Source organism: Diceros bicornis, chromosome 38 (genome assembly GCF_020826845.1).
Source record: "Diceros bicornis minor isolate mBicDic1 chromosome 38, mDicBic1.mat.cur, whole genome shotgun sequence".
Taxonomy (NCBI): Eukaryota; Metazoa; Chordata; class Mammalia; order Perissodactyla; family Rhinocerotidae; genus Diceros; species Diceros bicornis.
The window spans coordinates 28,554,581-28,579,466 of NC_080777.1; the positions used below are offsets into that span (position 1 = coordinate 28,554,581).

Genomic DNA, 24,886 nt, shown 5'->3' on the forward strand with positions numbered 1-24,886 from the left:
ACTGATTCAGGTATCACGTATAATCTAAATATTTGGCACAAAGGCAAGCGAAGGAAAAGGGACAGGAGTTTTAGTTTTCAAGAGCCAGTCAGCATTCAAAAGGAAGATAGAAAAAATTACTGTCAGGTCCTACTCCTGTTTGCATTGATATTTGTTCAGTCAACAAATATTGCTGAACATCCTACAGTGTGCCAGTCACTAGTCTGGGGCTTGGGCACATATTAGGGAACAAAACAGGAAAAGATTCCTGCACTCATAGAACTTAACATTGTAGCATGGAGAAGCTGACAATTAATAACCCTAATAAACAAACTTATAATATGTTAGAGGTCCAAGTGCTATGAAATAAAAGAAAAAAAAGGAACGGCTGTGTAAAGGAGAATCAACACACATCCATGGGTGTGTGTGGCAATGGGACCCATGGGTTGCAGTGGTGGATAGGAATGGTTGGTTTGGCCTTATGGAGAAGGTGACATTTGCGCAAAGACTTGGAGGAGGAGAGACAGTTGGCCTTGTGGACATCTGGGGGAAGAGAGAGTCTACTTAATGGACCTAATTCCAACTTACAGGATTTTGGCTTGTCCCTCCTTTTTCTGACCCTCCATTTAGTAACTGATGTGTTATGAAAATAAATGTATGGAACATCATGATTCCGTTGGTCCACTGGGTCATTCCTATTCAGGCATCCTATTCGAGCGATGCTTCACTACTTCAGTTCTCAGGCACCGAGATCTTTTACATCCAGCCATAAATGTTTATGTGCTGTGAAACCACAGCAGTGCATATCTGAAAATGAAAGGCTGTCTCTATGCCATTTGCTGTATTATTAATAAATCACATTTTCCCAATCAAATTAAAGGCAAGCACTATTTTAAAGTTTTTGCAAATTGGATCAATTCGACCATCTCCATCACTATTTGGTCCCTGCTTTCTGTACCTCTCGTGAGAAAGGCTTTCTAGATGAGAAAAGAGAGTCTCGATGGGTTTAACTTCTGTGCTTTCAAATTTTTGGTAGCATTTTCATCCTGTGACCCAAGTCTTGAGAGGAAATGTACCCATTTTCAGAGTCTTATCACTGGGTATGCCTCCCACCCCTGCCCAACCAGAGCTGCATTAGAGCAATAAGACTCAGCCCACGAGTTACTTTCATTTCATTTCCCTCTGAGTTTCAGAAATGAAATGGGTTTGTGCCGTTCTTTCTCCGAGCACTTCCGTTCCTGCTCTGTAGAAATACTCCTCATTTCACATTTCATTTTGCCGTAAGTGCTGTCCCTGGGTAAAGGTAATTACCACTTAAAAAGTAGAGAAAGTGCATTTCTTGTCTCTCTGATTTTCAAAACCAGGAACAGTCAAGGAAGAGATGGTATTTATAGTCTTTAGTATCAATTATTGCTACTTCATGTTTTTCCATCACAACTGGCTGAGAGACTCCCTGTGGAGAACTGGGCTTGTTCTTACACCTGTTCTGCAGCTGGATTCTTCTCGCCCCCCACCCCCTTTTAAAGTGAGCCACACTTCTGTCAACCTCTCCCTACCCTCTTCTATCCAATCCCAGTAGATAGCCTAACAGTGATTCATTATGAGTGGACATTCTCATTTACAGAAATTATGGAACAAATCTTTTATTTGCTCTTGTGGAACAGGCTAGACAAAACATTTGAATGCACCTCTGAGCTTCCTGTAATTTCTTAAGATGAAAGCAAAAAAGTGCTACAGAGGAAGACCTTTCCAAAGTACATGACCTACCTAACAGAATGAGAAAGACATTTTAATGGTGGGTCATAGACATGCTTTTATATCTCCCCAACACCTATTTAATGTGAATATGTTAGGCACATGATACATATGAGCTGCTTGTACTAAATTAGAACCATCATCTCTCTAACCTAAGTGCTTAATTAAACCAGTTAACTTGGATTCAAGACCCCAAGTATTCACCCCCATCATGTTCCCACATCTCGTCCACACCCTCTTATAACTTCCAACTCTGTCATGGGCTGAGATGCCAACAATGGTTCTATAATAATAAATCATTTTTTACTGCAGTAGACATGGGCTACTCCCTACCTCGTAGTCCAGGGACATATGTGAAAATGTTAAAAATACAGTGTTCTTAGAATGGTAAGTACTTCCCTGATTGCTAGGGTTGGGAAACCTAGATTTTTATTAAAACGACTAACAAATTATTTCGTGTACACCAATTTTAAGAAGATAGTTAAGACAATGATGAGAGGAAAGAAAGGATTACATTAAGTGTAAGAGTAGGGCAATATTCTGGAAGAAAAAAATGATTTAAAAAAGGAAAAGATATGGAAGTAGTAGAAGAAAGCAAAGAGAACTTCCTCTGTTATGTTTACAGTCTAATACCAAATGGACTGTGGGAAGAGTAACATTTTCATCACTAGTGCAGCCTGCTGCCTCCCTGGTATGAAAATGGTGTGTGTGTGTGTGTGTGGTACACAAATGCAGTCTAGTTTAGAGTCGGATGGGCCTGTGTTCGAGTTCCCATTCCAAGTCCCTGTACCATCTGGCTTCAGTGTGCTCGCCTGTCCGGGGGGGTTATAATGAAATCAGCCTCAGAGAATTGCAGTAAGAATTTCAGCAGATGGAATCCAGCCCATCCTGGACAGCCGGGGAGATGGCCCTGCCCGTGGGTCAAGAAGCACACTGGTGGCGAGCTGTAGCTCATGAATATAGTGATTGGGAAAACAGATTTGATTTTTCACTCAGTTGATTTGCTGTCGTAATTTGTTCATTTGGTCATTAAAAGTGATATTAGTGAAACCTGCAATGCTTAGTATAATTTTAAAAGCCAGGTACCAAAAAGTCTGTGCACAGATATTATGTTTGTGATAAAGTAATCATGGCTATGGACAGGGACTAAAAGAGAAAAAAAAAGAAATAAAAACTACAGGAAATAGTTCTGTAAAGTGCTGACATGAAAATTAGAAGTCATCAAAACTGAGCTGACATGAAGCTGACTCTTACAGAGTCAACAACCCTAGGAAGAAAGTACTATTATGATGATGATCCTCATTTTGCAGGTCAGGAGCTGAGGCAGAGGTGAAGTAGTTGATTCAAGGTCGAAACACAATGAGTAAGTGGTAGGATGTTCGGATCTAGGTAGCCTGGTGCCCAAGTCTGTGTTCTTGGTCCCTGTGCAGTCCTGCTCTTCTGTAGAACCGGCGGGGGCTACGAAGCTCACTTTCCCCACAGGCGCTTAATTTGGTCTCCGTGTGTAATTTCAGTGCACGACGGCCTCTTTAGAACTTTCAAGCAAAACAAATACATTTCTCTTTTATTGAGCCTCTATACGTAAACGGTTTTGTTTTATTTTTTGGTGTGGCATTGGAAGTACATTGTTTTCCCAGAAGCAGTTTTTTTTTTTTTTGGTGAGGAGATCAGCCCTAAGCTAACATCTGCCAATCCTCCTCTTTTTTTGCTGAGGAAGACTGGCCATGGGCTAACATCCGTGCCCATCTTCCTCCACTTTATATGGGACGCCGCCACAGCATGGCTTGCCAAGCAGTGCGTCGGTGCGCACCCGGAATCCGAACCAGTGAACCCTGGGCCGCCGCAGCGGAGCACGCACACTTAACTGCTTGCGCCACCGGGCAGGCCCCAGAAGCAATTTTAATGTGATGATTAAGCTATAAAATTATTTCAGTGGTAAGAAAAAAGCTAGAAAAAAGAAAAAAAAATCACTCATAGTGCCACCACCTTAAATCAACTCAACTTTGTTGAGTTCTCTTCCAGTCTTTGGAGAAAACGTATCTTAAATGAGAATTTTTCTTACTTCTCGAAATAAAAGAATTCATCTGCCATAGAGACATACTGACCTACTACCATGGATTTGTGTGGATTGTGGACTTTGAAACAGAGATAGGAGTCTGTTTCTGTGATGCAATGTATCAAGTCATGATGGTGTTATCACCGGAAAAAAATTAAATGGCATTATTTTTCAAAGGCATGCGAGATTCCCTTACAGGCAACGTAGTACTTGCCTACAGGAGAGGAATAACTTGATTCATTTAGTTTGAAAATATTTCTGAAGACCTGATAAGTGCAGGGAAATCAAAGATATGAGGGAAAAAATTAGACACCGTCTTGCCCTCAATAGCGATCAGATGTGGCATTCATCCACCTGATTAATGACCGTAATGACTGCCCTTTGCATAGTGCTCTGCACAGGGCACTTTCACAGGTAAGCCCGTGACACGGGTTCAGATAAGGTGTGAGGAAGGTTCGGAGGAGGAAGTGCAGGGGAATCACATGGGCATTCGAAGCTGCCCAGGTGATTCAGCTTCTAGAAGGAAGTGCCTTGTCCCCAGAGAGAGGGTGTTCACCCGACCTCTCCTTTGCAGGTTGAAGCAGGCACTGGTGCTTCAGTCCTCCGAGGGTTAGAGGAGCAGGGATGAGGAACTGCTGGATGAAACCTCACCTAAACCCCACTAACCTTTTCCAGCCTCAACCGGAAGAAATACAGTACTCCCAAATCATTCATTATAAATTTCCAGGTTTGCTTATAGAATTCTCTCAGCTGCCCCATGATGATTCCTTCTAGAACAAATGAAAGTGTTTATTCTGAGTACGTTAAGAGTAGTACATCGTAATATGCCTCAGTCTATAATATCAGGGCCTGACACAAAAGGGACCCAGACAATGCTTTATAGCAGCTCTGCTGGGCCAACCATGAAACGCAAGGCCCCCGGTGCTCTTTGGCCCAGTGTTCTGGCTTTTTCCTACTGGGCACAGCTCAAGATAAATAATGTGAATTTATTATAGCAAAAGTAGAAGAAAAAGACTAGACTGAATTTTTTAAAATGAAAGGATTCCCAGGGAACTGGGAGCTTGAAGAGAGAGAAAAAAGTTTGATAAGATAGCACTTTTCCCTTAAGCCCACTGGCTAGCTCAGTGCCTTGCACTCGGATTGGCTCAAGAAATATGTGCAGAATTGAGTCCCCTCGTAGTTCGTTCAGAACTAGAGTAATTGAGACAGTCCCACTGCAAAGAGGAGCCCCGGGCACCAAGACCCTGCACTGAAACGAGGATTTGGTGTTTCACACCCAGTTTCTTACGTAACCCTAAAGTTAGCCATTATGTTTTAATTATGTCTTTTAATCAGGCATCTGTGTAAGTATATATTAAATAACCTTGTTAAGCAAAAAGGAAATAATGATTATCAGTAATATTAAGTATTGTCAAATCAATTCTATATATTTAGCATCTTAGAATTATGACAAGAATTCATTTCTATCCAGTATTTTAAAAATACATACACGTGAAACATATATATCTGTGTGTGTATATATAAAAAATAACAATAGAGTACTTTGAAGTGGAATCCCTTTTAGTATTTGCATATTGTAGCTAATTAACCACCCCTGTAACATCATCCTGAGGGAAAAGATCTACTGGCAACTTATTCATTATCTTCTATTATTGTGTATCACATTAAAATGACAGGCTTCTTACAATATACAAGTCATCAAAAATTTCAGCTGTTAGAACTAAAAGCAATTTAGCTAAAACTGTTTCTACCTTCGTGATGGGTGAAATTTATCCAAAGGGGACATCGGCTTATAGGATTTCTTCAATATCTGCCTTGAATTTAATGGCACAAAGATTATGCGTAAGAGAGCAATAAATTAATTTTACTAAGTACATAAAAGACAAGGCCAGCTGCTCCTGAAATGAGCACAAACTCTGCATTCGACAATGAAAATATAATTATGTTTGTAATAAAATGTAAGGAAGTTGCAGATCTGTGTGCTGTTTCAGGAGTAAATCACCCATCCTCCTTCAGAGCTGTGCGATTTGATAAATTATCCTTGAAGGAAATGTTGTTGGAGCCCCCATTTAATAAACATGTTTGAGCTTTCAAATTAGCATGTAAATAAATGTACAGCCATAAAGTTGGTGGTATGCCAGTTGATTTCCTGAGATCCATCTCACTGAATATAGAATCCTATGAAACAACTTCAGCTCCTTTCAGTTATAGTGGACTACGTTTTCAAGTATGAAGTTCTAGTAGTTGAATTTATTATTACACACCTGTTAGAACTACACACATCAAATTTTAATTAACCCATCTTTAAAAAAATTATTTAGATTCTTTTCAGTTATGATGTGCTACATTTTCAACTATGAAGTTCTAGTATTTGAATTGACTGCATACCTGTTAGAACTGCACAGATACCAAAATTGAATTGACTGGATCTTAATAATAAAAAAATTAATTAATACCCACATGTTTGTGGTGGATTTTAGTATCCCTTCCTGGTTTAGGGCTTACCCAGTGATTGTTATTAAAATGTGCTGTGGACATGCTAAGCTACAGCTGCAGTACATTCAACAATTGATTCCAAGCTTGACTTGGTAGTATTGTCCCAACCACTCTCATTTCCTGATGACCACAGAAGTGGGAGGCACCTTATTATCATGTAGCTTAACTGCCTTATTTACAGATCAGGACACCAAGGGGTGGAGGCTTCACATGAGTTGCCAAGGCACTTGGTCAATGGTGGCATTGGCCCACATCTCCTGTCTTCTCCAAGGTTTCTTCCACCTCCGTGGCCCTTGTATTCACTCACCTATCCCATTTGTCTCTGTAGGATTTACATTATTATTATCTGGAGCAGTTAGACTATGTACAGGTTTTTAAGGAATTTAGAGCTCGGGCACCACTTTCAGTCAGAAGAGCTTCCTTGGATAGAAAGTTCTCCAGTAAGAGAACTGGTGCAGTGATGGTTGTGACATCGCTGTGTGTGCCAGGCACAGTCGTGCGTGCTCTGCGGGGACCATCTGCTTGTCGTCTCTGCCTGCAGCTCAGGGCTGAGGCTGCCTGTGTGCTGGCTCTTTCCTTCACAGCTTCTGAAACAGAAACCAAAGGAGCTCTTAGGACACTTGATGTTTGAATTTAGAGGACAGATGCCCGCACATGGACGAAGCACGTAGGACAGTGCTGTGCTTCATGCAAGAGCTTTCCTAGATCACACATTAACTGTGGCTTTTTCGTGCATAGTTGACTTTATATAAACTGATTGACACCTTTGGGGGTCGTCTTTCCACTGACTCATAATTTTTCTCACTCTGGAAAAAGGTTTCTGTACACCCAGTATTCTCTAGTTAAAGCAGAAAATTCAACTCATCATATTTACACAATAAAAAAAAATCCATTCTGCCTTGTTTTTAATTGCAAATTCTGCTCAAGGGACTAGTTCTCCTGCTTAGGAGGCAGCCCAATGCCTTCTCCTAGAGAAGCAAGTGCAGTCAATTATGGTAATGAAATGTCAATAAATATAAAAATTTAATACAGTCTGCTCCGGGTGAGTGGCAGATGAGGACTTGCCTCCCAGACAAATTTGCTGCTGCTGCAAATATTAAATGCACCTAAAAGAGTATCTGGTTGCCTGAGAGCTCTCCAGCAGAAAAAGGACGGGAGCGTCAGGTACCAACTGGGCTTTCCCATTATGCTGTAATTGCAGTAGCGAAGCCAAGCCAGTGCTGGCTCTGACAGCCATCCCAGCGTCGTAACTTATTGTTAGAAATGTAACTTTTTATGCCGCCATGAATAATATAAGATTGGTGCATTGCAGCACCTTTTTGTTTTAATGAGGAAGGAAATCAGCCTTTTTTGTTTTCCAAATCAAAAAGTTATTCTTATAAATAAGATCATTGCTGTCTTTAGAGAGAAATGTATTAACAATCATATGAACTGTTAGTAGTCGTCTGTCATAGCTTTTTAGGCAGCAGCAAACTAAAGTATAATCTACATGTGATTCTTTCATTCTCCACAAGCGTGCAATCTTGAACAATGATTACTCTAAAATGTGGCCTCTTAAAAATAGAAACATGTCTCTGCCTTCATTTTTCTCATATACTAGTTAATATCACTGTGTACACATAGAATGCTCTCCTGGATTCACTTTTTATGGACAGTATATTTTTCTTTAAACTTATTCATGAGAGTTAAAAATTTTAATCTTCTGTGCTAATGTAATCTTACAGTAGGAAAAATGTGTGTGTGTATATATATATATATATATATATATGTATGTATATATGTATGTGTGTATTTATACCTGTAAAATTTAGGTGGTCAAAACCTGTTCCCGGGGCCGGCCCGGTGGCGCAAGTAGTTAAGTGCATGCGCTCCGCTGCGGCGGCCTGGGGTTCGGGGGTTCGGATCCCGGCCGTGCACCAACGCACCAATTATGAAGCCATGCTATGGCTGCATCCCATATAAAATGGAGGAAGATGGGCATGGATGTTAGCCCAGGGCAAGTCTTCTTCAGCAAAAAAGAGGAGGATTAGCAGATGTTAGCTCAGGGCCGATCTTCCTCACCAAAAAAAAACCTGTTCCCTACAAAACTTATCAAAATGATTAGATTTCTCAAAATAATTATACATTTTATAATAATAGAACATTTCTCAGACTATTTTCACGGGAAAAGTTCCCTCTGTTATAAATCCCTATTGCAATCTGTTTTTACCCACAATTCTTAAAAGTCTCAAGTGAAATGTATATTTCTGATTCTGGGAGTCACTAAAATTGTGATTCTGTGTTGCAGGTGGACTATTCCATAATAGCCTCACAGGCTGGGGCCACCCTCAACAGTCTCATGAGTCATGCACAGGAGTTAGTGGCAAAGCTTCGTTCTCTACAGTTTGATCAACGAGAGTTTGTGTGTCTGAAATTCTTGGTGCTCTTTAGTTTAGGTAAGGAACCCTTTTCTCATACTACATACAACCAAAAGTTACTAAATGATGCCCCGCTCTGAGTGTCGTGAAGTCAACATGTGTTTTTGTTCTACCAAGATGATACCCTTCTTTTCAAATCATGAAATCTTCCAACATGAATATATTTGTCTGTCTATATTTCTGCAGATTCGTAGCCCTTTAGTGGATAGGTTGGGGTGTGGAAAAGGAGTTATTAGACTGGAGTCCTGAATTTTCTTCCATAATGGACCTCATGAGTAGGCAGCACTGATAGAAAGCTGTGACAGAAGGTTTAATGGAGCTAGCTTAGGAAAGACGGATGGTATCAAATTTTAGCCATCTTTCTGCTGTTGGTCGTTTCTGTGTGCCTTTTATTTCAGCTTGCTAGCTACTGCTGTTTTTATTCTTGTAAAATGTGATTAGTAATTAAAAACCTGTTTCTTAAATCTATCAGGATTAACTAGAGAATGTTTATAACCAGATGCACCCCATGCAAGTATAAAAGATGACGGTTGTCAAGGGGAAAGGATGCTTCTTTAGGAAAGCTTTGGAGAAGAAAGATAACTAAGCAAGACAGATTAGCCGAATCAAGGTTCTCAGTGAGTCAGTTGAGAAAAATCACCACTGCTTGGAATAAAATAAGGATTAAGGAGATGGATTTTTATTGACTTCAAAGGAACAGATTTTTCTGCCTGTCCCATACTTGATTTCTGTATTTTGTTGGCTTAATAAAGCCAACTTAAATAAACTTTTTGCCAAGTCAATTTATTACTTATTGGCAGACAGCTGAGGGAGGCAACTTCCCTTGGATGAAAAAAATGCAGAAATCAGATTTACCAACATATGTTTTTTCTTTAGCCTTCAGTTGTAAGATGGTTGTGAATTCATAGCCTAAGAAATAAAACAATAAAACAAACTCCAAAGTAAAACAGATGTGTCTACTCTCCAAATTTGGTACTTTTGTTCTAAAATTCTTCTTGACAGTGCTGCACAACTGTTGCTAATAAAGGGATAGTTTGAAGTAATAGAACCAGAGTTAATTTTTCACATGTAGTCAACATTTAAAAGAAAAAGAACATTTTCATATTTTGGAAAATGTGATAAATATAGCAAAAAGAAATGTTACTGAAAATTTAAAAGGACAACAGAATTTCATAGATGTGGTGTTCAAAGGTTTCCAATGCCAAGACTGGATCCTGTGTGGTTTCTGCATTAACCACAATAAATAAGAAAGTTCTCTTCAAGTAAGTCTCCATTTTTACCCAAGAATAGTTTTCAGGAAATCCAGAGGAAGATAGCAGAGGCCGGCTTGCTGTAATCTCACCAATTATTCTGGTTTGTGGCAAGATCTTAGACTTTTCAACTAGAACATTTGATCAGTAATTAAATGAAAAATGTGGTAATATATGTGTAAGAAATCTTAGAGCATCTTAGTGATAAAATATTTGAGAGTCATCTCACTTCAATGGTATTTTAAATTAGTTGAATAACTGTATTACATTTGAAGATGCAGAAATTAACCGTGAGCCATGTTTAATTTTCATCACTTTTATCTTTCCTTCATCATTTTTCAAAATTATTATATTCTCTGCCAATACTATGGAAGAGTATATTGCGGGGGGATGGGTGGATTCTGAAGTGCTTTCAACCTTTGAACCTCACAAATTATCTTCCTGAACAATTGGGCCAAGTATTTTCCAGAACCTCAGCCACACACTCACTTGTTTAATGAGTGCATTAACTATTTCAGGAGCCTGGGCACCAGTCAATGACTAGCTGAATATCTCTTAAAACTATGCCTGTTTGTTGTTTCAGATCAGAGGTAAATAGAGTTTTGGCCAAGAGTTTATTTTTAAAGAAGCAGGAAAAATGTAACTGATGGTAAAGTTCAGGTAGTTTCCAATTTATGAATGGAAACCTTCCCCCCCCCACCCCCATAGAAACAATGAATAATCAATCATTTGGGAGCAACTTAGTGAAGTATAAGGATAATTAACCTTTAGGTACCCAGGCTAGCCCCCAAACACCTGTTTTACCTGAAATGGGCATGAAATCATACCAGGGCCACCCTTGAAGACCAGCTCAAGTCCAGAGCAGTACCTGCTGTCTCAAACCCTCATGAGCCTTGAGCCGCTTGAGTCTGAAACCCAGTATGTTCTGAACCCAGCCCAACCTTGCGCCTCTCTGATTCTGGAGAGAAATGAGGATTTGGTGGACTGATCAGAGGCCAGGGGCTGTGTGGAGAGAGGGCTGCAGCAGTATTCTCTTGGTGGGAGATGAAACAGTGTTTTCTAGATAGATCTGGTGAGAAAAAGTAGGGTATGAATGCAAGCAAGTGCAGCATTCTAAGTCGAAAGAATGGCTGGAGCCAAAGCATGAAGGCAAGAAAGAGCAAGACGAATTCAGGGAATTATTAGTGGATCAGTATGGCTTCAGGGAGCAGCAGAGATAGTTGAGAGGTAGGCAAGAGCCTGGTCATAGAAGACCTCAGATTCATCCAGCAAAGACCTACTGAGCACTCCTGTGTGTCAGGCACTGAGATGGGCTCTGGGGATACGGTGGTAAGGAGGTGTGGGCACCATGGTCTTCATTCTGTAGGAAGATCCTGCTTAGGAAGGATAGCAGGATTCTGTGAAACAGGGTGAGGTGGGTAACTTCAGTCAATTTGCTTTTCCGGTAGTGATGTGGAAAGCAGCCTGGAGGTGGGCAGGGCTAGAAACTGTGTCCAGGGGTGGTTTTCGTGCCCCATGGGGATAAACGAGATGAGGGAGACAAACAAGTTACAGGATGCACATCAAAGATGTGACAGAGTGGAGGAGGGCAAGTCTAGGAAGAGTCCCAGGTTTCTGGGTGCTTCAGCCAGAACAGAGAAATCAACAGGAGCAGCAGCTGATCAGTTGAGTCGAAGCAAGTTTCAGTAGCAACCGTTCTCCTAAATGTCATTCTTAACTAACGCTGACGCCTTATTCCATGAAAAGCTAATGACAGGACTGAAAGAAAAAGTAGAGTTGACTAAAATTCTTCCAATCTGCTGCCTGATTTTTTTTTCCTCCTCAAATTGTATCCATGAGCAGACATTAATTGGTTAAGCTGGTCGAAAAAAGAAATAAACATAAAAAGTGCCCCCTCTCTCGAGGTGTTTCTCTGCGTGATATAACAGACGCTGGAGACGCAGATTCTGCTAGTCGTAATGGTTTCTTAAAATCCTGTTAAATTACCTTTTTAAAAAAATTTTTTTGCCTGACTATGAGATAACATAATTTGAGCCCATTTGGCAGAAAAGGAGATATTCAAAATATTTTTTTTATTGGTGTCATAATAGTTTATAACATTGTGAGATTCCAGTTGTATATTATTATTTGTCAGTCACCATATAAATGCGCCCCCTCACCCCTTGTGCCCACCCCCCTCAAAATAATATTTTTAATGTTTATTTATTGGTTTATACTCCCACCTTCTTCTAAAAAGGAATTAGTGACAGGTGAAAGGAAATTTGCTGTCTGTCACCACCAACCAATGCAAAAATAAGTCTCGCAGAGGAAGAAGTGTGTAGGATCATGATGCTCCAATACCACCATTACGGCATGCGTTCCAAAGACAAGTAGACTTCCCACAAGCTGTATCTCCTGAAGACAAAGGCAGAACTAGGGGCAATCTCCTGCTTTTCAAGTGCAGCATCCTGAATAATGTCATTACGTGGTCAAGTTCATCAGGAATATTAATGTGGCTTAAGTGCTCAGAGCAACAAGTAACCAGAGTGTGCTAACTAAGAGGTTCCTCTGGCCTTTGGGTTTTCTTAGCCTGGACACTCAATGGCTGGATGCTGCTGGACTCTTGTATATCCCAGGTGGCGTATGAATGAATGCCACCCTAATGAATGCCCTTGACTTGTAAATTATTCTCTTCTCTGGCCAGCCAATATTTCTGAAAGCACTTTTTTATATTGAGCTGAGTTAAAGAGACTGTTATTCTGTTTGAGTGGATTTCTCCAGCCTAAAAAGTAGCTAGTGTTTGCCCCAAGTCTTTTTAAGTTTAGGCTCTGTAAGTCCACTGAAATGGGCAGAAGATTCTGTTCTGCTCTGCGAGCACTTCTGTGCGGTGGGATTCCGTGCTCTAGACTGAGTCTCAGGTGGGTTAGAAACTGTCCTTCATTTTCCTCTGTGTCTCAGGTTTCTAGCACATTGCTCGGTACACAGTAGGGACTTACTGTTACTGATAAAATAGACACATAAATGGACTGACTTAGTCGTAAACTCAAAGTGAAGCTTTTACCAAAGTAGTTTGTGATATGTAATGGGAGATAGTTTAGCCAAAAAGTCACATCTCAAGTGCATTCAAGTGCAGGTTAGTTTTCTGAGACTAGTTTTTCCAAAGACCTTTCTAACAGATATCTCTTCAAAATTAAATCATTTCCATTATCAGTTTGCATTCTCCCAATTGATGAGAGGAGATGTTCATTTATAAGCTCTTTGCAGAAAGATTAGAGTATTAATGGCTAAAACCAGGTGATAAATGGGTGTCTGTTCCAAGGAAATGCAAGATCAAAGGCTTTCAGCCCGTGTGAACTAACAGTATTTGACGGCTGTTGTATACCTCCTTCTTGGCATTGACAGACTCCTGTATAAAGTAAAATGGATGGAGAAAATCCTATCTTTATTCATAATGGTATCTCTTTGCTTCACTCCAAATTTCCTGACTTTAAATGTGGCGTTTGATTACACACTAGGACCTCCCAGGTCCTAGTGGGAGATTCATCCACATGGAGGCAAACGCCCCAGGGAAGAGGGGTTGTGGTTGCCTTGGAGAATGACCCAACTAAGAAAGCTACTGCCCATTAGATGCCCCATCAAACTGCCGCCTAAGCCTCCTCTGTGGAGAAGCACTGAATGTGCGAAGGGCACAATTCAAGAACAAAGCTGGCTGAAGAGCTCTTACTTCATCCCTACGTTCAGTTCATGTATTCTGTAGTGTCAGGCCACAACTCCTGATCTTCACGAGTGTTAAGCACAACATCTTAAATATAAATTACCATCCAAGCAATTTCTGAAATGTCCCAGAATAAAACAGTGTTTGTGTGACTTGATCCACAATTGGAAAGAGTTTTGAAAATGGATGTCTTAAAAGACCTTTAAAATCATAATTTCGAAGGAGAAAATGAAGTACACCTAAGGCAGAGCAGAGCATTTTTCTCCTTGTCTGTTGTGACTACTTTATCCAAGACTTACAGAAAACAAAGGGGGGCTCTGTGGTTGTTCTGGTGTCTCAGTGGAGCAGAGGCCTTTTGCTACCACGTTAGTAAACTGCAGGGCACATGAGCACAGGAAGTACATCTGGTTTGCTCCTAGCATACTACCCGACACATAGAAGGTTTTAAACAAATATTTATTGCATTCAGGAGTGAAAGAATGCTTTTCTTTCTAATTTTTTAGGTTAAAAAAAAGTAATGGAAACTGGAAAAATTAGTAAAAAAATATAAACACAAAATATGAAGAGAGGGAGGCTAGAAAATAGATCCTATGGATTTGACATCATCTATTTGAGCTCTTTGTGATGTTACAGGGAGAAAATTAACAAAAGTAATTTGATGGTCATCCTCTTCCCCTTTGGTGGCCATTGGCATTAAAAACTCTAAAGTAGAAAAAGAGGTACTAAAGGTGCCTATAAGGTTCAGGGGATGAAGCTCCTTGATGGGGAGGGGGCGAATTAGTACATTCTGTCTTCAGGTAGAACCTTGCTAAAGGGTTCTGCCATAACTCTGCTCGTGCAATATGATGTTAATGTTGTTAATAGTAAATAAAATGGCACCATGTTTACTAGCTGGAAAATGTGGATGAGTTTAGTCTCTTAGGTAAGGAATTTATTTATTTATCTATTTATTTATTTATTTATTTATTTATTTTGTGAGGAAGATCAGCCCTGAGCTAACATCCCTTGCCAGTCCTCCTCTTTTGTGCTGAGGAAGATTGGCCCTAGGCTAACATCCTTGGCGGTCTTCCTCTGTTTTATGTGGGACACCTGCCACAGCATGGCTTGATGAGCGGTGCATGTGTGGGTGCCCAGGATCCCCAATCCCGAGAACGCCAGGCCGCTGAAGCGGAGCGGGTGAATTTAACCACTATGCCACCGGGCAGCCCCCAGGAAATTTATTTTCAGTGATTAGTTTTCCAATAGGCTTATTAGTTTTTGATGTGATGGGTATTTTTTCCTTATTTGAGTTTTGTCCAGGACTTCTGCTTTGGCATTTAAGTAAAGATCTCCACCTTGTCTTCCCATTCCTACGGACACCGTTGCTCCCCCTGGCTTTTGATATCAGCACCTGGCCAAGACGCACTGTCAAAGCTCCCCAGGGCAGTTGGTGAAGCAAAATGCCGCTAGGGAGCCGGGCTTCACGTGACCTGAGCCCAGTCAGCGCCTATCATGAAGCTGCCACCAAGGTTGGCGCATGCTCTCCCATAATAAGAAAAGACTTCACCGTGCACACCCTCTTCATCCCATCTGCTCGGTTGTTTGCTACTCCTGAGGATATCCTATTATCTGTTAATCCGAGTCCAGGTGTTAGCATGGCGCTGCAGTGTAAATTATGAACATGGTTTTCAAAATCCTGCTTCCTGGGGCCGAGCCGGTGGCGTAGCAGTTAATTTCACTGCTCTGCTTTGGCGGCCCGGAGTTCCTGCGTTGGGATCCTGGGCGTAGACCTACACCACTCATCAAGCCATACTGTGGCAGCGTCCCCCATACAAAATAGAGGAAGATTGGCACAGATGTTAGCTCAGGGACAATCTTCCTCACAGAATAAAAAAAAAAAATCCCACCTCTTGTGCGGAGGAAACCGTTTTGCAAGATCACCTGCTGAGTGGCCAGTTATGGGGCTCTGGTTGGAGCATTGTTGCGGCCTGAGCTGTGCTCAGGACTCCTCACTCTGCCCTTCCTAAGCTGCAAACCCATCGAGGCCGGTGCGTGGGGGCACGGTTGGATCTCAGTGCTCCCCACTCTCAACACTTCTAGAGTAGCCTGGAAATGTCATAGGACACACCTTTAGAGAAGGGAATGCAAAGGGTTACAGAAAGAAAGGATAGGGTTTTTGGCCCAGTTCTCCCACAGAGGCCCAGCAGCTTGTTGGGTTGGAGATTTTTGCCATCAGACTCAGTGTCCCTGTTGTGTGGGGGGTTGAGTAAGAAAGCATGATTCGACAAATCAACAGGAACAAAGGGGAAAATGAATTTCCTTTGTGCTTTTTTGCAACATTAAACCCGGTTAATGAAGAGGTTTCCACATCCAACAGAGAAATTTGATCCCGGTGATTAAACTCTGTTTGCAGTGCCCAACACAAAATGGACTCTTCACTTTTTAGACCAGAGTGTGAGGGCACGGAGTATCGTTTGCCGTAAAGCAAATCTCCAGCTAATCAAGAGTGGAAAAGGGTGTCTGTTCCCATGCCTTAGTTGACTGCCTCCCTCCAGGAGTGCCATAAAAGCTTCAGAAGCGGGGAAAACGAGGAAAAAGTTAAATCTGTGCATCCCACTGTATGTCTGAATGTGAATTCAATTCTGAAACAACCACAGCGGTCTGCGTGTCATCAACTTCTCCTCACAGAGAATCTACATAAAAGATGGTCTCAAAACAGCAAAAACCAACCTTCCCATTATGTTCTCATTGTCCTTCCTGGGGCTGGTCACAATATTTGCTTTATTAGATACTCCCAGTAAATATGAGCACGTGCACACATGCTCACACATGCCACACACTGCAAACACACACACACACATCACACATGTAAACATTCATACTCTCTCACACACACACACACACACACTCACACACTCACACTCTCACTGCCCGGCCTACTAAGTCTAGCAGTGTGGTACATTCTCCTCACATCTGTACCCAAGTGCGTTGGTGAAATCGTTCCTCGTGAAGTCGGAGAAGCAGAAGAGCCATCCCAGGGCTCCCCTTACAATTAGCACGCAGCCTCAGTGTTCACCTTTCCATAGATAATATTCTAATTTAGAAAAACTCTCACCAGACACTTGTCAGATAACTGGGCATATCTTCATATTCGTGCCTCGCTGATGGATAAGCAGCTGAGGGCAATGCTGGCAAATAAGCTTTTCCTAAAATTTATGTAATCATTTAAAATTCAGAAAGGATTGATTAGCATTCTAGAGATGCCCCCGTTCAATATTTACACCATAGAGATTTGGCAGAGGCAAATAATGGTGCTTGTCTTAATTAAATGCAGTATAATAGATGTTGTGTGGATTTTTTTTTCCTTTCAGTGAGCAAAGCAGTTTAGCCAAGACCAGATATAATTCATTTTGGAGTCCTAAGTTTGAACTTAATCAATATGTATTTACAGCCATGGAAGAAGTGATTATCATTTGTTATCTGCTGGCACAAGAATATAATTGCCTAAATAGCATTTATTTAGGCATATTTCTGAATAGCTTATGCCTAAAAATATTTATCATTTTTTAGTTGTTAATGCCGATATTGTCATTTTGCTAACTGCTGCTGTTTAGCGAGACGATTTTTCAGAGCCGTGTTGGCCTGGAAACTGGGATGACCAGCAAGGAGAGGGAGCGAGGAAGCTGGGCAGCCTGGTGGGAGTTAAACCCTGCTTCACTGGCGCCAAGCGCTCTGCTTCAGTCTCAGAATAAAGTGCTATCCCAGCCTTGACTCCGAAGAGCTTGGTTGGTTAACATGGTCGGCTCAGATCCTGCACGCCAGTTCACTCTGGACACCCCAGGGCCTCGGGGTCTATTCTAGAATGGAGCCAATCCATGACTCGCAGCTGAGTCATTCATTAAGCCTTCTTTCTAGTGTACTGATAAATCCACTGAGTTCAATCTTGAGTTCTGCCTGTGTTTGGTTAAAAGGGTTAAGTTCCAAACAGACTAATTCTAACTGGGAACCAAGAACAAATAGGAAAGTTAAAAGCCTTTCATCATTTTGAAACATTAAATTCCACAAAATAGATCGAGCGTCTTCTATGCACAAAACCATTGTACTAGGCAGTGTGTGAACTGGCAACATATAGTCTTTCCAAAGAGAAGGCAACTCCTCTATATGGTACAGAACTTCACTTTGGACCTCAGAACACTGTTCCAAACAAGGCATCGTGCACCAAGCAGAGTCCCCAACGTGCCATGCCATCACAACACTGCGGAATGCATTGGCCATTGCTTCTCTTCTCGTCCTTTCTGCTCCTTACTTCCACTGAACCAACGCATGGTCCAACATGCTAGTCTCATCAATCCTATTTTGTCAATGAAAAGGCCTTTCTCAAACCTCACATTACACAAATCTGACAGCGATTAAAGGCATGAGAAGATCGGGAAACTGTGCCTGGGGTCACTTCCAGGAGCCTCAGCAGGGGGAACTGTCTCTAACCCTCACACCCAGAACTACCCCAATTTTTGACAGAAACTTTGGCCTCAGCCCTGAAAAGACACCAAATCCTAGAACTTTACTTTAGGAGAGAACCTGCGACCTTGCCAAGTCCAACCACCTCTCATTCCTGGATAAGGAAACAGACTAACAGAGGTTAAGGGGCGTGTACTTAGGCAGAGTCAGGATTTGAACTGAAATTGTTGGACACCACACACAGGAAAAGAACACAGACATGGATTTCAGTAACTACTGAAATACTACTTTTGCGTGATTTTCAAAATGAGATCTAGATATTTCTCGGCCATCCTTTTTTAACTAAATCTAAAAACATCATCATTGTGATGTGCAAAAGTAATTTCCCAGAAAAGTAAAGCACACCACCTTTTATTACATTACGGCTCATCTGCACATGCTGTGTCCTGGGCACCCTGAACTTCGGAAGAAGGGGCCTCTTCCACCCACTCACTCTTGGATTCTCCCAGCTTCACTGGGGGTATGTGGAGCTCCGTGCCATTCACGAAGGTCAATGTGACCTGAGTGACAATGCTGGCCTCAAATTTGACAGTTCTGCCTAATCCCTTGTGGGAAATCACCACATTCTAGTTGTGTATCAGCTTGTGCTGTCTTGGTAATATGTAAGCATTGACAGCACAGCTGACATAATCCTTTCTCTCTACGGTTGGTCCTAGGAGAAAATAACTATTATATTGGGATTACTATCATCTACGTAGGACTTTTTTATTTAAAGTACAGATTTTTTTCATTTTGAAGTTTTTTAAATTGAAAATTTTAAATATACATAACATGAAATTTACCATTTGAACCATTTTTAACTGTACGGTTCAGTGGCATTAAGTACATTCCCATTGTTTTGCAACTGTCACCACCATCCACCTCCAGAATTTCTTTCATCTTCCAAAATTGAAACTGTACTCATTAAACAATAACTCTTCATTCCTTACTCGACAGATCCTGCAACCACCGTTCTGCTTTATGCTTAGAACTTTTTTATTTAGAAAGTACTCTTTACATATAGCATAACATTACAAGTTACAATAATTTTACAGATCGTGACTAGATTCAGAGATTATGGGTACATGCCCAAGGCCACACAGCTAGGGGTCTGAGAGATCCCAAGATCCCAGCCAGGTTTTCTGGTTCCAGACCTGTTGTCATCACTCTGTACCACACAGGAAAGGAAGTCTTATGATTTGGATCTGGAAGAATAATGCATGGAGTAGGAAGGGAGGGAAAGGGGAGGCATTCGTAGCTCATTTCTTACTACTGAGGTGGTATGGCCTACTGGCCAAGACTGCAGGCTTGAATTCAGATTCTTATTTTACTTGCATACTTAGGTAAATGAAATCATCTCTGTGTCCCATTGGTAAAATTGAAATAATGGTCTACATAAAGCATTGTTGTGTGAGGGTTAAATGCAATAATTATTATGAAGAACTTAGCACAATGTCTGGCAGATGGTACCAGTCAATTATTAGTATTCAAAACATCTGTATTGACATCAGCGAAAGTCATAGAAGTGAAGGCCCCTTATTGGGAAATGCCTCTTTCTAAGTATAATCTTTGGTGTACAGATTATATGAAAAAGATTCTCCCTCATGTCAGCAATATCTGCTATATTAACTCAGTACCAAGTTAGAGTTTAAAATCTTTGGTCTACTAACCAAAGGTGCCAATTTTACCTGTGATATTTTGAAATATGTCAGAGGAAGCAAACTCAACCCACTTCCCTTTGTTTCATCCACCACCAATCCCAAAATGGAGCCAAAGTCAAATAATAAACAATGAGTCCTCTTCCGAGGTTGGTAAGGCCCGGAGTGATGACCTTCTGACCTAGTGGAGTGGCTGGGTCCACTCCTGCTCTCTGGAGAATGTTCATGCCAGGAAGTTCTTCAACTGTTTCCTCAAGTTTTCTAGAATTATAAATGCTGTATAGCTAACTTTATCTAATGAGGTTGTAAAGTCTTCTTTCAGACTTATTAATACTTAGTTTCTCAATATAATGGCTAAATAGAAATTATGGCTTCAAACATACAAAATAGAATATTTCACTTAGAGAAGCCTGTTTCCTTTCGAACTAAAATCCTGGATAACTTATTCCTTCCAAGGGAGTTGTTGGAATTGGATAACTGAAAACTTTTAGAGAAATTAACTTTGTTCTTTATTTAACAAATTTTAAACAATAATATGATGCCTTATTCATAATAATTATTAATAGTAATTGTATAATAATAACATGAGAGTCTCCCCTCCCTCATATTGCTAGCTTCAAACTCAAGGGACTGAGTGGAGTGGGACAATAAGGAGTGGAGATTAAATCATGAACTTGTGCATGTTTTAACATATTTTCATAGTTCAAAGATGTGGGACTTTGGAATTCCAAGTCCTAGGTTCTCCCACCTAGAAGGGAATAACAGAGGCATGAGGAAGGCCTGGCTGGTGTCAGCTGTATCCCTATTTGATAACAAGGTGTTCGTCTACCGTGAGCTTCAGCTCCCTGGACTATAAAATGTGGACACCTGTACCTGCCTTGACAGGTGTTTGTAAGGTCCATCCTTCGTGTCTCAGTTCGAGATTACCTTCTCTAACTTCACAGACAGACTCACGCTTCTTCTTCTGGATTCCCATTGCTTCGGGCACAAATCGCCACTTATCATGTTGTTTTGTAGTTGTTTTGTATGTCCCTCAACTAGCATACTGCTCTGTTTTCATTCTATATTCCTAACACTTAGCACCATGCCTGGAATATAGTTCATACTAAAAACTGTATGAGCTTAATTAGCATGTTCAATGATAATAGCTACCTCTCATTGTCTTCCATGAGCAGGGCACCTTATATACGTTGTTTCTAATCCTCGTGGCAAACCTTGGGAGACAAGTATGGTTAGCCATTCCTGATTTACTACTCTTCCTGAGATCAGAGAAGTCAATAAACTACCCCAAATCACCCAGCTAGAAAGTAGAACAAAGATTTGCACACTTCAGACTCCGAAGTCCAGATATTCTCCACTACTCCCTGATGCTTTTGGATGAAGTGATTAAGTATGAGAGCCATAAGGCACTATACAAATGCTTGCCATTTATGGTGATGATAACGCATCTGAGTAGACCAGTCAGGAACCTGGAGGAAATCAGATCCTTCTAGATCTTAAAAGTTACCTTTTTAGTGATTAGCAATGCCCCTCACCAGCATCCCACTCAAGACTGCCAAGTGTGGCTTCATCGAGGCCGCTTTCCATTTCCCAGTTTCAGGAATGGGTCTGCAAGTTTTATCCCTGCCAAGTCAGAAGTGCTCTTGAAATCACAGGGTACTTATCTCTCGTGCTGACCTGCTGACTGTGCAGATTTTCTTTTTAATGTGAAGCATCATCTGGTGTCCAAATTCCTATCTTCTTACCAATCCTCATTGTGAGCAGAATCTGGTAATTTATCAGAAAGTCTTAGCCTGGGTTATTAACAGAGTCTCCCTTTCCTAATATTGCTGACTTCACACTCAAAGGACTGGACTTTGTAGAGTGGGAGAATAGAGAACGGAGATGAAAAGATGAATTTGTGCATGTTTTTTAACATTTTAGCAATACCAAAATAGAAGTTTCATCATATAATCTTCAGTATGTTTCTGAAACTTATAGTCAGGATAGAGTTTTAGTAATTAGCAATTTCTTTTAAAATTAAAAAAAGTTATTGTTATTGCTTGCCACAAGAAATTGTAAGACAAATTGGATAACCACATGTGCTGGCATTTGTCCAGGACAGCCGTATGAAAAGGGATTGGGGTCCACGAGTACTGTAACAGTATCATTTCTAATTATAACTTCAAGGAACTTCCTCTCTCAAAGAGGTCATTGCAGAAACTTATTCTTATCTTACAAAAGACTAAAGCTCTTAGGATTAAAAAACATCTTAATTTACCCTTTTTGCTCCATGTAATGTTTTCCAGATTTCTATTTTTATTCGCATAGCTCTGGGATCCTTAAGAAATCTAGAGCCGGGCTCATCATTTTCACTGACCCCTAGTATTTCGTTATATGAGGTGCTCCACAGCTTGCTGATTCATTCTCCAGGTGATGGATATTTATTACAGACAGTGCTAAGGGAATATTTTTCTACATGTCTTCCTGTACATATATTGCTGGGCAATCCTTTTCAATTCTAGAAGTTGCCAGATTGTTCTCCAAAGTGGCTATAGCAAATTACATTTCTAGCTACAGTAACTGAGTGCTCCCAATATCATCAACATTATACTTGAATTTCTGTCATTATTCCGTTTTAATTTGCATTCTCATTACCAGTGAGTTTAAGAATTTTTCATTTGTTCTCTAAAGTACCTATTCATGTCCTTTGCTCATTGGAATGTATGCCTTTCCTTATTGATTTGAAGGCCCCTCTTCGATAGATAGTTGATAGATACATAGATACATAGATACATACATAGATAAGAAGGTTAGTTTGGCTTTCCATGTCACTTTGTGTATCTTTTCTTTCACAGAAGTAGCCACATTCATCAATATTTTCCCATGTGGTTTTTGCTTTTTGTAGCTTTTTTGTTGTTGTTGTTAGGAACATCAGTCCTGAGCTAACATCCATGCCAATCCTCCCCTTTTTGCTGAGGAAGACCGGCCCTGAGCTAACATCTATTGCCAATCCTCCTTTTTTTTCCCCTTTTTCTCCCCAAAGCCCCAGAAGATAGTTGTATGTCATAGTTGCACATCCTTCTAGTTGCTGTATGTGGGACGCCGCCTCAGCATGGCCAGAGAAGCGGTGCATCGGTGCGCGCCCGGGATCCGAACCCTGGGCCGCCAGTAGCGAAGCACGCGCACTTAACCGCTAAGCCATGGGGCTGGCCCCTGTAGCTTTTTTTTAAACTGAGATATAGTTGACATATGATATTGTATTAGTTTCAGGTGTACAACATAATGATTTGATATATGTATGTTGTGAAATGATCACCACAATAAATCTAGTTAACATACATCACCACACATAGTTACAAATTTTTTTTTTCTTATGATGAGAATTTTTAAGATCTACTCTTTCAAATATACAATACAGCATTATTAGCTATAGTCACCATACTGTACATTACATCCCCAGGACTTATTTATTTTATCTTTGTAGCTTCTTTAAGAAATCCTTCCTTATCATTGAGATCATAAAATGCATTCTCCTTTAGCATCTTTCCAAATATGTTAAAACCTTGCTTTTCATATTTATGTTTAATGTACCCAGAATTTATTTTTGTGTATAATACGAGGTAGAGATCTAGTTTTTATTTTATTTTTCTCACAGGTAGTCACTTGTCCTGACTCTGTTTATGGAATAGCTTGTCTTTCCCACTGTTTTTAATACCACCTCTCTTATCTACTCCAGATCCATATACATGTGGGGCCTCTTTCTGGACTTTCTGTTTTGTTCCATTGGTCAATTAGATTATTGCAGTGCTAATTCCACATGTTTTAAATATTCTTATTGTAAATCTTCATATCTGGTTGAGCAGTCCCTCCACTTTTTATTTCAAAATAGTCAATTATTCTTACGCTTTTGCTTTTCCATATAAATTTTAGGGTTGACTTGCCATAATTCCAGAAAGAATCTGGATGGGATTTTGAATAGAATTGCATTGTATTCAGAAATTAATTTGGGGAGAATTATTATCTTTATAGAATTGAGCCCTTTCCATCCATGAACTTAGTTTATCTTTCCTTTATTTGGGTGTAGTTTGGTGCATGTCCTTCAATAATGCCCTGTCATTTTCTCCCTAGAGTTATCCTTTGCTATTGATTTATTCTAGCTACTTTCTGTTATATTGAATGTTATATTGAATGCAAACTTTTTTCTATTACATTTTCTGTGATTAATATATATGTAACTGATTTTTTCAATGTTGAACTTGTGTTTAACAAAATTGCCGAATTCCCTCATTTGAAATGACTTTTCTATAGTTGACCTTGCACCTTCTATATAGGCAGTCACAGTCTGCAAATAAATACAGATTTATCTTTTGTCTTTCTGATTTCCTCTTCTTGTCTTATTTTATCAACTAGACAATGTTGACTTGAAGAGAACAAGCCCTCTTGCCTTAATCCAACCTTTAATGGCAGTGCTTCTAAAGTTTCACAACTTACTATGAAAAGTTTTGTCTATTTTATTAGCTTTGCTTTTAAATAAAAAACTGTTGGTCTTGGTGGTCCTTTATTTTTTTCGTTGCCTTCTATTTCATTAAATCCTGCTCTTTATTGTTTTGTTGTTCCCATTCTAGCTTCCTGAGTTGAACATTCTGTTAAACTGTTTCAGCCATACATTTTAGTTATTTTTCATGAAAGCCTTTAGTGTTAGCAAGTTGCTGCTTGGCACAGCCATGGTTGTATCTGCAGAAGTTTGGGTGTGGGAGACTTTCTGTGACATGCAGGCCTGCTGCAGGGTTGTGAGGATCACTCTACAGAACTCTAGGGGGCACAACTTACATCATAGTCTAAGTCAGTGCCTCCCTTAGAGTTGTGTGGTGCACAACATGAACAGCCCTATCTGGTGGCCCTATATTGAGTTCTAAATATTTCTTGATTTGTATTGTGATCTGTTTTTTCACCCATGATTTATTTAATGGTGAGCTTTCAAATTTCCAAACAAATTGGTGTTTTGACTGTCTTTTCATTTTTGGATTCTAAGTTGATTGCATTATGAGGCTATGCATATTACTGATTCTTTGAAATATGTTAGGACTTCTCTGTGAGGTGATATTTAGTTAATTTTTATAAGT

At 40.3% G+C, this 24,886-nt stretch overlaps 1 protein-coding gene across 8 annotated transcripts in view; it reads left to right on the plus strand.

Annotated features, from left to right (window-relative positions):
• The window catches only part of NR5A2 (nuclear receptor subfamily 5 group A member 2), a 125,445-nt gene that overhangs the window by 68,096 nt on the left and 32,463 nt on the right, over positions 1 to 24,886 (plus strand). For all 8 annotated transcript variants that reach the window (XM_058533748.1, XM_058533753.1, XM_058533752.1 and 5 more), the window contains one exon: positions 8,574 to 8,721. In XM_058533748.1, the coding sequence (XP_058389731.1) occupies positions 8,574 to 8,721 (148 nt within the window). The remainder of the gene's footprint in view (positions 1 to 8,573; positions 8,722 to 24,886) is intronic.